The following is a 13,863-nucleotide window of genomic DNA, read 5'->3' as shown; positions in this document are numbered from 1 at the left end:
AAACAGGAACAAAAAGGAAAAAATTAATTTTTCTAAAATCATACCATACAGAGGTAATCACTCTTAAATTTTATTTTATTATTCTAGACATGTTGTTATAAATATATGTGTGTGTGCACTCTATCCTAATGAATTAAGGATACAGAAATGATCATTAATTGCTATTAACATCAGACAGAGAAACAAGAGAGTCATTACTGGTTCCTTCTGGATGAATATAGCAGTATAATGAAACACTGCTGTCAAAAACCAAAGCAATCTTATCAAGGTGTTAGATTAAATTTCCTTTATAGGAAATAGTACAAGGGGGAAGAAATTAAATTCTTTAACTTACATTGCTAAATGTATAATATAAAATTATGAATACAAATACTACTTACCAATTTCCAAACCTAGACCACCCATACCACTTAAGAAAACATGGGACTTGGCCATCTTCTGCATTGCTGTGTCTCCGAGAACGTATCTCTGTCGACTGTAGGTAAAACACAAGAATAACCAATACGTTATTTCACCAAAATTATATATCCTTTAAAGCTGTTTGTAAACTAACAGCCTAAAAACTAGATCCTACCCATAAACTTGTTTTAGATCACTTGCACAGTGTTTAACATTTCTAAATTAATTGCCAAATATATGACATATTCAGAAAAAAATATGAAGATCTGGCACCACCTTCCCTTGTAGCAACAAACAGATGGAGTTGAGCAGGGGTTGCTCGGTTTAGATAGGGAGGACTCTGGGCTCCAGATCTGCCACAGTTCCCATTCTGCTCCTTTCATTTATTACCTCAGGGGCCACTACTGGCATTTGAGTTTGTTATCTCCACTTTAAACCTTTCATTGTAAACAGGACTTCGAAGACCAAAAAAAAAAAAAAAAAAAAAAAATCACTTCCCTTCTTGGAGAAGACTTAAGCAGTTTTCAAACATTATTTTATTTCAAGTAATATCTATGCCCATTGTAGGGCTCAAAACTCCTGACCCAGAGATCAAGAGTCACATGCTTTATCAACTGAGCCAGCCAGGTGCCCCAGAACATTATTTTAAGTATAAATGCTGATAAAGTATGTAAGCGATCTTGTTAAGCCATCCATCCTAATGCTAACAAGGCAGCATTACAATGGGAATTTCAAAAAATACACATTAGCTACTTTAAAAAATCAGATACAATAATAAAGCTAATAGGAAGTTTATCTGAAAACAGTGATAAACTTGATGCTGTATCAAGTTTTTGAAGATAATGGACATTCTAATGAATTCTGACAAAAATCATTTGAAAGATAAGTTCAGTATAAGTAACTGAACCCTTTGGTTTACAAATATTTCTTTTGGAATTCAAAACATATACGCTGGATTAATGTATGTTTGTTTAGCATATAAATGTTTAATTTTCATATTTTAGCTATTTATATTCAATGTACAACCCTGAAAAGTGGTTTCTTGTCTAGTAGGAAGAAACTTTATAAATGTAAGCTATCTGTCATTTCCTTCCATATTTCTACAAAATATAATAAAGTCTAGCCTTTTCTTTTAAAATCAGTACTTACTATTTCTGTTTCAGAGACCAAAACTATCCATTTATTCATCAAATATTTGCTGAACACCTACCATGGCATGTATGGAATAGTGTATTATATACTCTTGCCACCCTTATTTGTGTACCCCTAAACAATATACTTAAGTTTTATCTGTTTTGGAATCATATAAATGGGATCATTTTGAATAGTGTCATCTGTGTCATACGTCTTTTGAATGAAATTATATTTACGAGACATTTATTTTCAATGCATGTAGCTATTCATTAATTTTCAGTTGTTTTATTCTATTGTATTATACTATTCTATGGTAATAACATACTATAATTTATTCTATAGCTTTGTAGCATGACTTTTAATTTATGTTTTAGTAATCTCTACACCTAACGTGGGGATCAAACTCACAAACCCAAGATCAAGAGTTGCACGCTCTTCCCAAGCACCCCTGCTATTCTATAATTTTGGACAGCTATAGAGAGCTATGAGTATTCTTTTTTTTTTCTTTTCAGTTTATTTATTTTTGAGAGAGACACTTGGCAGAAGGGTAGAGAGAGGGGGGAAGAGAGTATCAGAAGCGGGCTCTGCACTGACAGCAGAGAGACCAATGTGGGGCTCAAACTCACGAATTGTGAGATCATGACCTCAGCCAAAGCTGGACGCTTAATCGACTAAGCCACCAAGGTGCCCAAGACTATGAAAATTCTTAGATGTCTCATGAAACACATGTATATAGCAGTTTCTATAGATACATATAGCATAATAAATCTAGGAGAGGAAATGCAGGGATAACTTTATTACCTAATGCCAAATTTTTTCCACATAAACCTTCATTTTCCTTTATGTTGTCTTATAATGACTTTGCTTTTTCTCGAATCATATTAGAGTGCACAAGCATGCTTTTCTTAGAGCAACTCCTATCTACATAAAAGTCACATTTACAATATAGATAAAAAGGTCCTTTGCAAAAAGTGCAAGGTTTTTGTGCCTGATGGTTAGCTGCAGCTTCACAAATTTCCTTCTTTTTTTTTTTTTTAAACAATGGTCCTTATGCTGCTTTTACATATATTGAAATAGCAGGGAACCACAGCTGCAGACCTCCATTTACGGTATGTAATTCAACTATTTCTTGGAATGTCATGACTCTTCTCTACTTCCATATCGTTAGTGGCACTCTGTCTGCAGGAGTCCCATAGTGTTATTCAGGTTTACAGAATTCCACTAAACATGCTGAAAAATATGTGAGAACCTCAAGATCATTTTTTACTGAGATACACAACTTACTGGAGAGAGAAACTGCTCAGAGATGATAAGCATCACATGGTGCTTACCTGTCAACACTTGAGCTCACCACAATAGCAACAGGAGGTGGCTAAAAAAATTATATTACTATAGTATGCACTACAGTTAATTTTATGCAGTTAGGATTTTTTAAAATTTAATTCTAATTCCCATTAAGTAATATACAGTGTTATATTAGTTAATGCAGTTAAGATTTAATACTTCCATTTTTATGCTGTTTACATTTCTCTTGACTACAAACGGTACAATATATGTTCTGTGTTTGTGTGGTTAAGTTTTGATAAATTTTAACTTTTCTTAAAAATGGTGTTCTTTTTTTAAAATGTTTATTTTTGAGAGAGATAGAAAGAGAGAGAGAGAATGAGCAGCAGAGATAGAAAGAATTCCAAGCAGGCTCTGCAATGTCAGTACAGAACTCATCAAGCTCAAACCCATGAACTGTAAGATCATGACCAAAGCCAAAATCAAGAGCCAGACACTTAACCAACTGAGCACCCAGGTGCTCTGATAAATTTTAACTTTTAATAATAGATTTGTGTGTATTTTATGATAGATAGATAAAATAGACTAGTATCTATATATATTTTATGTATTCATGACATACCTTTTTGTTAATTTTTAGGGATTTCCAGGCTTTGCAGTTTATGAGTTTTTTCAAATTGTTGCAAATCTCTAAAAAAATGTTCAATATATTTATAGAAAAAAATTCACATATAATTGGACCTGCATAGTTTAAACGTATGCTAAGGGTCAGATGTATATCACTTCAAACTCACCATGTCTATTAGATGTTAAATTTGTAGTTAAAAACTTTCCCACAAAGAAAACTCAAAGACCAGATAACTTCATTGTTATTTCTACCAAAAATTTAAGGAAGAAAAAATACCTTTCTACACAAACTTTTGAGAAATTTGAAGAAATACCTCTCAGCTCACTCTATGAGATCAGCATTACCCTGATACCAAAACAAGACAAATCACTGAATTAAAAAATATTTCAGGGGCACCTGGGTGGCTTAGTTAATCATCGACTTTGGCGGAGATCATGATCTGTGGTTTGCGGGTTCGAGCTCTGTTTCAGGCTCTATGCTGACAGCTCAGAGCCTGGATCCTGCTTCAGATTGTGTCTCCCTCTCTTTCTGCCCCTCTCCTACTCCCAGTGTCTCTCAAAAATAAAATGTTAAAAAAAAACCAACTCCAAAGCAACATCCCCTCACATACACACATGCAAAAATTCTTAAGAGAATTTTTTATATATATGTAAAAATATATCACGACCAAACGGATTTTATCCTAGAATTAGAATGCAAGAGTCATGTAATAATCTAAAAGCCATCACTGTAATTCATTACATTAAAATACTAAAAACGAAAAACCATATGGTCACTTCAATGAATGCAGAAAAGTGACTGACAAACTCCAAATCCATTTCTAACTTAAAAAACAATCCCCAGAAACAAAACTCTAAGTAAACAAGTAACAGAAGGAAACTTCCTGAAACAAATAAAGGGTATGTATGAAAAACCCAAGGTTACAACATACTCCACCATAGAAGAATGTGTTACAACAAACTCAAGGAACAAAGTGAGATTGTCCACCTTCACCACTTCCACTCAACATTGTACTGGATGTTCTGAAACAAAAAGCATCTAGACTGGAAAGGAGGAAATAAAACAACATGACTGTAGAAAATCCTATGGAGTTTACAAAAAATTCACCAGCAAGTGAGTTTAGCAAGATTGCTAGATAAGAATTATTATTCAAAAATCAACTGAACTCTAATTTAAAAGTAATGACATACTGGGGTCCCTTGGCTCAGTAATTAAGCATCTGACTCTTGATTCAGCTCAGGTCATGTTCCTTATGGTTTGTGGGTTCAATCCCTCACATCAGGCTCTGCACTTTATGATAGTATTGGCATTTTTTCATGAGCCTATTTGCTCTCCCTCTCTCTCTGCCTGACCTCATTCTCTCTCTCTCTCTCTCTCCTTCAAAATAAATTAAAAATAAAATTAAAGTAATGAATAACTGTTAATTATTCATTACTCTTTCTGTCCATGCCCTGCTCCCTATCAAAATAAAGAAATAAACTTAAAAAAATAAAAGAAATGAATAATTGGTAATTGAAATTTAAAAATTACAACAATATAAACATGCAAATTACTTTGGAATAAACTTGATAAAAGCTGTGCAAGATCTCTAACACTACCAGGAAAGATTAAGAAATAAACTGATAGACATGCCATGTTTGTTAATGGATCTTAAAATCCAATATTGTTAAAATGTCAATATTCCCAAATTCAACTACAGATTCAACATAAACTCAAACAAAATTCCCAAAGGATTAAAAAAAAAAACAACCCAACAAACTGACTCTAAAATGTATGTGGAAATTCAAAGGACCTCAAAGACCCAAACCATCTCTGCAAAAGAAGATCAAAGTTGAAGGAATTTCACTCCCAGAGTCCAAGATTTATGATTTAGCTACAGCAAGCGTGACAGTGTGATTTTGGTGTAAAGTGAAACAGATCACTGCAAAAGTCCAATAAATCAACAGATATTTACTCTACTGAATTCTGCTAAAGATACCCAGAGAATTCAATGAGAATGCATAATCTTCAACAGGAGTGCTGAAACATCTGAGCTATATGGAAAAAAAAAAATCTTAAGCTTCACCTCACATTATATAAAATTAACTTGAAATGGATCATAGACCTAATTTTAAGAGTTAATACCTTGAAAATTTAAGAAAAGATAACATTAGAGAAAATTTTAGTATCCTTGAGTATTGCAAACATTTAAAAAACAGGACAAAACCCACATCAATTATTTATTAAAAAATGCATCTTACCAGATTTAAACATTTTGCTATGCAAAAAGCATTATTACGAAAAGAAAAAGATCAGCCACAAACTAGGAGAAAATATTTGCAACTGTATATATAACAAATGACATGTATATATAGTATATAAAGAACTCATTAAGACAGACACCTAATTAAAAAAAAAAAGAGGAGCAAAAGAGTTATAGACACTTCCCCAAGAATAGATAGCAAATAGGCTCACAAAAAGATGCCCACAATCGTTAGTCATTGCGAAAATACAGATTAAAACCATAATGTACTACTACTATACATGTACTAGAATGTCTAAAATTAAAAAAGATGACCATTTCAAGCCTTGAGTGCACATGTGGGTTAACTCGAACTCTCATACACTACTGACAGAAGAGTAAAATGGTATAATCACTTTGAAAAACAGCTTGGCATTTCTTAAGAACTTAAAAATACACTCACCATACAACCCAGACATTTACTTCTAGGTATTTATCAAAGAATGAATGAATGCATACATCTACCCTAAAACTTGCATATAAATTCTCATGGCAGCCTTATTTGGAATAGACAAAATTTGGAAACAACCCAAATGCCTATCAACAGTTAATAAGCAGTTAAATAAATTGTAGTATATCCATTGCTAGAATACAACTCAGCAATAGAAAGGAACAAATTACTGAGAAAACAATGTAGATGAATTTCAAAATCATTATGCTGAGTGAAAGAAGCTAGATCCTCCCCAAATGTGTATGTACATACTATATGATAACATTTATGTAAAGTTCTAGAGAAAGCAAAGTATTCTATAGTGACAAAAAGCTTATCAGTTGGTTGCCTGGGGAAATGGTAGGTGGAAAGAGAAGGGAGGAGGGATTAAAAAGGGGCAGAAAGAAAATACATGCATGTGATGGATATGTTTACTATCTATATTGTGGTTGATTTCATTAGTATATGCATATGTCAAAAGTATCATATTGTAGATTTTATTTTTTGACAGAGAGCCAGTATGTGAGCAGGGGAGGGGCAGAGGGAGAGAGAGAATCTTAAGCAGGCTTCATGCCCAGTGTGGACCCCACGCCAGACTCAGTCTCTTGACCCTGAGATCATGACGTAGGCAGAAATCAAGAGTTGAATGCTTAACTGAGCCACCCAGGTGCCCCTCAATTGTACACTTTAAATATGTACAGCTTATTATACAAATTACACCTCAATAAAACTGTGACAAAAACATTTATTTATGTTGGAAGACACTCCTTCATGGGTTGTTCACACTCTTACATGTCCCTCTATACATGACTAGCAGGCAAGGTCCTGACTATTTTTAATTAGGCCTTTTCTCAGGGTTGTGTTTGCAGCACATAAAATTGAAAGATAAGGTGAGTCTCTCTTCAAGACAAAGTGGAGGCTTACTTATTGTCTGCCATAAAATGGTAGGTCTCCTAAATTCAGAGTTCCTCAACTGTGATATAAACCCGTTATGTACAAAAAATCCTTCTGGGCCCACGGCATTGCTCCTGTGTGACTTGGGAGCAAGGGGAACCAACACCACGCTGATGGCCATGCTAACTGCTGTAGTATAAGTAGTGAAATCCTTTGTCTCTGGCCCAGAAGTTTATCATCTTCTCTCAGCACCCACTAAACAATAAATAATAGGTTAGCTTTTAGGCTTTAAGTAGGGTAATATCAAATCCTAGACTCTGACAATATATATAGTTCATCAAAGCTAAAGAATTGAATGTTAGAGACGAAGTAGTGAAGAGTGACACAGACACGAAAAAGAAACATATGGCCATAACTAATGATAAATAATAACTAGAAATTATTGAGCTCCTAGACATTGTTCTTCATGATTAATTTGCAATTTGTACATTTTTCTCCTTGAAATGGATGAATGTACACTGAATGTATGAAAAAATAAATAAATGAAAGAAAAACTAGACTTAAGAGGTTAAGTAACTTAAGATTACACACTCATAAAATGGTGGAGGAGGATTCGAATTCAGATCTAATGCTAAAATTTATACTCTCAACCACTATGTTATGTTGCATAGAAAAAGGAGACTTAAATGCATATTATACAGTTTGGTCTCACTAATGTAGATAGGGAACCATTTAAGTATTTTAAACAGAGAAGCTAGGGGCTCTGAGGTAAATCTGAAAAATATTACTTTGAATAAAATACATTAGATGGATTAGAGATTTAGTAGCTCGGAAGAGATCACATAAGAGACTGAGAGATGCTGAATGCAGGGAAAGAGAAGCAAAGAGTTGGAATTAAGAGTTTTTTAGAAAGAACTAAAAGGATCTTTTAAAAACTGAATTTGGAGGATGACAAATAGGGAATAATCAAAGATGACACCAAGGTTTCTAGCTTAGGTTACTGAATAGATTTGATAGCATTTAATTAAGCCTGAAATGGAAGGAGGGAAGAAAGAAAAGAGATCCAATTTAAGACCTGAAACTATAAAACTTACAAAGAAAATATAAGGGAAGAGTTTCTTAACATTGGTTTTGGCAAAAATTTCCTAGATATGACACTAAAGTACAGGCATTAAAAGCAAAAGTAGACAAGTGGGACCACTTCAAACTAAAAAGCTTCTGTGCAATAAAGGAGACAATCAACAAAGTGAAAAGGCAAACTACAGAATGGGCGAGAATATCTGCAAACCATATATCTGATAAGAGGTTAATATCCAAATTATATATGGAACTACAACTCAATAGCAAAAAACTCTCAAGGAATCTGATTAAAAAATGAGGAAGAACTAGAACAGACACTTCTCCAAAGGTACACAAATGGCCAACAGGATGTGAAATGGTGCTCAACATCACTAATTGTCAAGGAAATGCAAAATCATAATGAGATATCACCTCACACCTGTTTGGATAGCCTTTATACAAAAACCAAATGCCAGGAAATAACAAGCGTTGGTGAGAATGTAGAGAAATTGGAATCCTTATGCACTGTTGGTAGGAACGTAAAAACGGTCCAGCTGCTACAAAAAACAGTATGGAGGTTCCTCAAAAAGTTAAAATGGAACGATTTTACAATCCAACAATACTTGATCATGAATAAACTACTATATTCTGTAATTTTCAGTCAAGCAAACTGCAGCTTCCTCATACAATATTGCAAATAGAAAATTTTATCTCTGGTTTACTGAAAATTATTAATCAGCCATGACAGTGTTGGAGGGATATAAAAAAGTTTCAGAAGGATTGTAACTAAATAATGAATAAAATTAGCCAATGTTATCTTAAGCAGCTACCATTTGTTATCCCAAGAATGTGATCAAAAGGACATTAAGAATATCATAATTACAGATTAAGAGTCCAAACTTAAGGTGATTTCTAAACTACTGTATATTTATATTCAGGAAACTGTATGGTAAAATAGTTTTCACACAAGCAAAATTAAGTTTAGTCTTATCTCTTTTTCCAATTCCAGAACAGTAATTGAAATTAATATACTAGAATGTACACATCAGCTCCTCCCAAAATGCTCAAAACTGACTCCGCATCCCATATAAAAACAATATAAAAAATAATTCATAATACATAATAGCTTTATTGTACCAAATTCTATCTATGTAAAATCTATTTTTCATAATTACACACAGAAAAAATATAGAACCTTTTAAACTACCTTCCATACAAAGAGATTATACTATCTTCCATATAAACAACTTGAAGTATTATAAAAAAAGTCTCAGAAGTGATAGCAATGTAGGGGCATCTAGCTGGCTCAGTCAGAAGACTACGTGACTCTTTATCTTGGGATCCAGAGTTCAAGTTCTATGTTAGGTGTAGATATTATTTACATAAGTAAATAAAAAACTTTTTAAAAAGTGATAGCGATGTATATAAATTTTAATTTCTCTTTAATTCTGATAAAAGTATTTTGATTTCATGAAAAGGTACAGTAAAAACGAATCACTAAATTCCATTTAAATCATAGTTCTTCAGCCACATAGTACTTCTTCGTTGTCTCTTTAGTCCAAATATGTAATGTTGTTAATGAGATTACACTGAAGTAAAAATAATCTCTAGATGTTACCGCATAATTTATGTGAAATGGACTGTTTCTCGTGAGACTCCTGCACTACTAAGAACATAATAAATATGTACTTCTGTCCAAAACCAAGAGGCATATTTTATAGTGGATAACAAAATCTTATTTTTTTTTAATTTTCTTTTTATTTTCGAGACAGAGACAGAACATGAGCGGGGGGCGGAGAGGGAGACACAGAATCCAAAGCAGGCTCCAGGCTCCAAACTGTTAGCACAGAGCCCAATGTAGGGCTCCAACCCACAGACAGTGAGATCATGGCCTAACCCAAAGTCAGACCCTTAACTGACTGAGCTACTCAGGCGCCCCCCCCTTTTTATGTTTATTTTTGAGAGGGACACAGAGCATGAGTAGGTGAAGGGCAGAGAGAGACACACACAGAATCTGAAGCAGGCTTCAGGCTCTGAGCTGTCAGCACAGAGCCCAACACTGTCAGCATAGAGCCTGACAAAGGGCTCAAACTCACAGACCACAAGATCATGACCTGAGCTACAGTTCGGACACTTAACAGAGTGAATCAATCACTCAGGTGTCCCCAAAATCATTCTTAGTCGTATCACCTAAACCTACAATAAAGTTGCTTTAGGTTTAGATTTATTTAGATTTAAGTATTATTCAAGCTTTTAGACTACAGAGAAGAAAATCAGACAAAACCCTAATTTTAACTTTAAGAACTCTTAGGATATTTATAAAATTCTGCATATGTCTAATGGTAGTTTCAAATAGAGTATTCCATTACTTTAGAACAATAAATGAGGAAAATAAGTTTCAGTTTCCATAAGGTTCTCACCTGTATAATGCATCATCAATCTCCACAGAGTCTGCTGACATCATGGGCAAATTTGTATTGGTACTGAAAAAATAAAACACAGCTTATAAGAGCAAATACGGTTATTTAACATTCACGTTCTGTAACCTAACAGTCAATTATGCATGAGAGTTACTAAAGAGGATTTTACAAACCAGATATATATTTTATTTTCCTTTATTTCCATTTTAAAAATAAGTCAAAATTAAATTCACTGTCTATTCTGTGTGTATTATAAAATTATGACCTATAGTTTTAATCAGGTTTTATCAGATACTTATTTACATATATTCTAACAGATCTGTATTTTTGCAAGTTTGTTAGGGGTGCCCAACATACACCTTCTCTAACATACACTCTCTCTAGATAATCTCATTTAATCCACATATGGAATTTACCAGATACCGAGGATATCTAAACTTACTTCTCCACGTTTGATCTCTCTTCTGATCTGCAAAATTTCCACACCTGCTATAACAATCTTTCTTTTGATGTTTAATCGGTTTCATGAACATAACAAGCCCCAAACAGAAGTCAATTTCCCTGCTTAACCTATTCTTCCCCAATCTCTGCCAACTCAGTTTCTGGTATCACCATTTACACATTTGCTCAGGCCCAGACCCTAGAGATCTTACTTGTTTCCTCATTTTCTCCATCAGTGTCCTAGTATAATCTCAGGCCAAACCATCATCATATTTCATCTGAACTACTTCAAAGGCCTCCTAACTAGTCTCTCCAGTGCTACCATTGCCCTCCCCCTTCAGTTTATTCTCCATATAACCGAAATTTCTTAGAATGACTTGACTTAGAATTATGCTTAAGTAACTCTCCTTTACTTTTTGAATAAAATTGAAATACCTTACCATGTTCAAAAAGGTCTAGGTATTCTGCCTCCCAATTACCTCTTCAATTATAACTCCCACTACTTTCCCACACTGGCTAACTTGCTGTTCTCAGAAAGCCAAGTATGCTATCACTTCAGAGTTTTTATACTCGCTTTTCCCTCTGCTTCGAATATTCCCCCTTCAGATCTCTGAATGGCTGACTCTTATCAAGTAAGCCTCAACTAAAATATTGCCTCACAAATATTACACAGACCAGTCCTGATCACCCTTTCAATGAAATGTTCTCCTCCTTAGGAGGTCACTCCCTAACTCACTAACCTGCTGTATGTTTTTCAAATTACTAATTGTTTATTGTCTGCCTTCCCCTAGAGAATGTATCATCTGTTAAGAATTCACTAGGGTATTCCAAATACCTAAAACCGTACCTGGCATTTAATTATTTAAAAGCAAACACCGTGTCACACATTGTTTTAAGTGCTTTAGATGTACTCAGTTAACCCTTAGGACAACTTTATAGGATAGGCACTATTACGATCTCCACTGAATAGAGGAAAAAAACTGAGGCTCACAGAAGTTTATTTAAATAACCCACCGGAGGTTCCAAAGCAGGTAAATGGCAAAGCCAGAATCTCAACCTATGCCATCTATCTCTCGATCACCATGCTATACTGCATCTCAAAGTAGGCATAAAGAAACCACTCAAAATATATCTGTTGAATGAATTTTAAAAATAAAAAAAAGGGGGTGGCCTGGTTGGCTCAGTTGGTAGAGCACACAACTCTTGACCTCGGGTTGTGAATTCAAGCCCCACACTGGGTGCAGAGATTACTTGAGAAAATTTAAAAATGAATTTTTTTAAAGCATACTAGCATGATAAGGTATACTTATGCATCATTTACTGCAGCTCATCCCAAGTTTTTCACAGCATGGCATACAAAGAAAAATGAAAACAGGATGAACATTGGGAACAGGAATGGCTCCCCAGCAAAGGAAACCAGCCTGGGGTATTATGGCCTGAGCCACGGTGACAGTTAAGATCCGTATCATCTTGGCAAAAAGTGAATCCAGGTTCTGGGAAACTCTATCAATTATAGGATTCTAAAAATAATGTGAAAACACAAAACTGAGGTTTTGGAATCCAATTTTCTAAGCCTCGCACTTATACATAGGCCAAAGGATTTGTGAATATAGTTAATGAAAATGTTATCATTTATCTTACCAAACACTGATGGTATTATCAAATGATATCAGCCTCTAAGTTATACATGGATAACTATCAGAAATATTCCTGGTTGCAATTATGAACACAAATCAGGAGATGGCTGTGTTTAAGAGATCACCTATCTAATAAAAACACACACGTACACAATATGTTCTTCTGGCATAGTGATAATATAAGAAAATAAACAAAATTTCTCACTTTAGTTTTCTTCTCTCTACCTGCCTTCCTTGCCTGGAGGACAATGGTCTAGTGGGTGCAGCTCTTAAGTAATCATGAACTCCACTCTAACCAGCTTTGTCACTTAATGATATGACGGGCACTGATTTTTCAGAAAATTCTGCCTTGGCTGCAATGTTTCAAAAATCACTTTTGTAGTAAGATCTAGATGGAAATCAAAAATCCTTTAAAATAAGGGGAGACTTTGATTGTATTACATAATTTCCCTCAAGTGAACGTGGCAACGTTGGCAACGGCAGGTAATAAATCACGGTACCGGAAACAGCCCCTCAGTGTGAACTGGCGAAAACGCTACAGGTTTATGGACAGGATCACAGTAGCTCAAAGTCATATATCCATCACTCCTCTCTTTGGAATACTGTACGCTAGTGGTGGGCAGAATTCGTAAGTAACGTCTTTATTAATTACGAGATGACTGAAACAGGAACTACACGGACGTTTCCCCCGATTCTGCAGGAATGGAAAAGACGTAAAAAAACCAAAAAAACCCCACCCCCAACCCCAACTAGAGAATAAGTAACTCGTAGGTTTTCCCCTGGATTATTAGTTTTCTTTCCTTTCTTTTTTTTTTTTTTTTTTTTTTTACGCGTAGGGAACAGAGGCCTCAGGGTGTCCTGACTGGCACTGATTCATCATTACCAAGTTCCCTCTGGTAACAGTTTTCAAAGGAGGATCTCAGTGCAGGATCGCCCACAAGGGCGCTCTTAGCTTTCATTTCACCGAAAGGAGGTGGAAGGGTGTTTGGCACCAGGACTGGGAAGCTCACACCAAGCGACCGGGGCCCGAACTCTCCGTGGGGCCCTCTCCCCTCAGCTACAACCCCCCCCCCCAACGTCCGGTGCTGGGAAAACGGCAGACCCCAACTGGAACTGAGGGCCGAAAGGACCGAGAGGTGGCCTTTCTCCTCAGAGGAGCCGCGAGCCGCAGAGGTCTAAACCCGAGGCGCCACACCCACCCCGCGCGCTCGCCTCGCCGCCCAGGGCCGGTTGCGCCCGGCTTCGCCCGGCTTCGC

General features: G+C 35.4%; 1 protein-coding gene across 1 annotated transcript in view; it reads right to left on the bottom strand.

Annotated features, from left to right (window-relative positions):
- The window catches only part of UBA6 (ubiquitin like modifier activating enzyme 6), a 74,432-nt gene that overhangs the window by 60,170 nt on the left and 399 nt on the right, over nt 1-13,863 (bottom strand). Inside the window, exons 2-3 of the mRNA XM_029945248.1 lie at nt 10,530-10,592; nt 381-475 (exon numbers count right to left, since the gene is read on the bottom strand). Of these exons, the coding sequence (XP_029801108.1) occupies nt 381-475; nt 10,530-10,592 (158 nt within the window). The remainder of the gene's footprint in view (nt 1-380; nt 476-10,529; nt 10,593-13,863) is intronic.

Source organism: Suricata suricatta, chromosome 1 (assembly GCF_006229205.1).
Source record: "Suricata suricatta isolate VVHF042 chromosome 1, meerkat_22Aug2017_6uvM2_HiC, whole genome shotgun sequence".
Lineage (NCBI taxonomy): Eukaryota > Metazoa > Chordata > Mammalia > Carnivora > Herpestidae > Suricata > Suricata suricatta.
The sequence above is the reverse complement of the archived record's forward strand: the minus strand, read 5'-3'. Positions and strand labels throughout refer to the sequence as shown.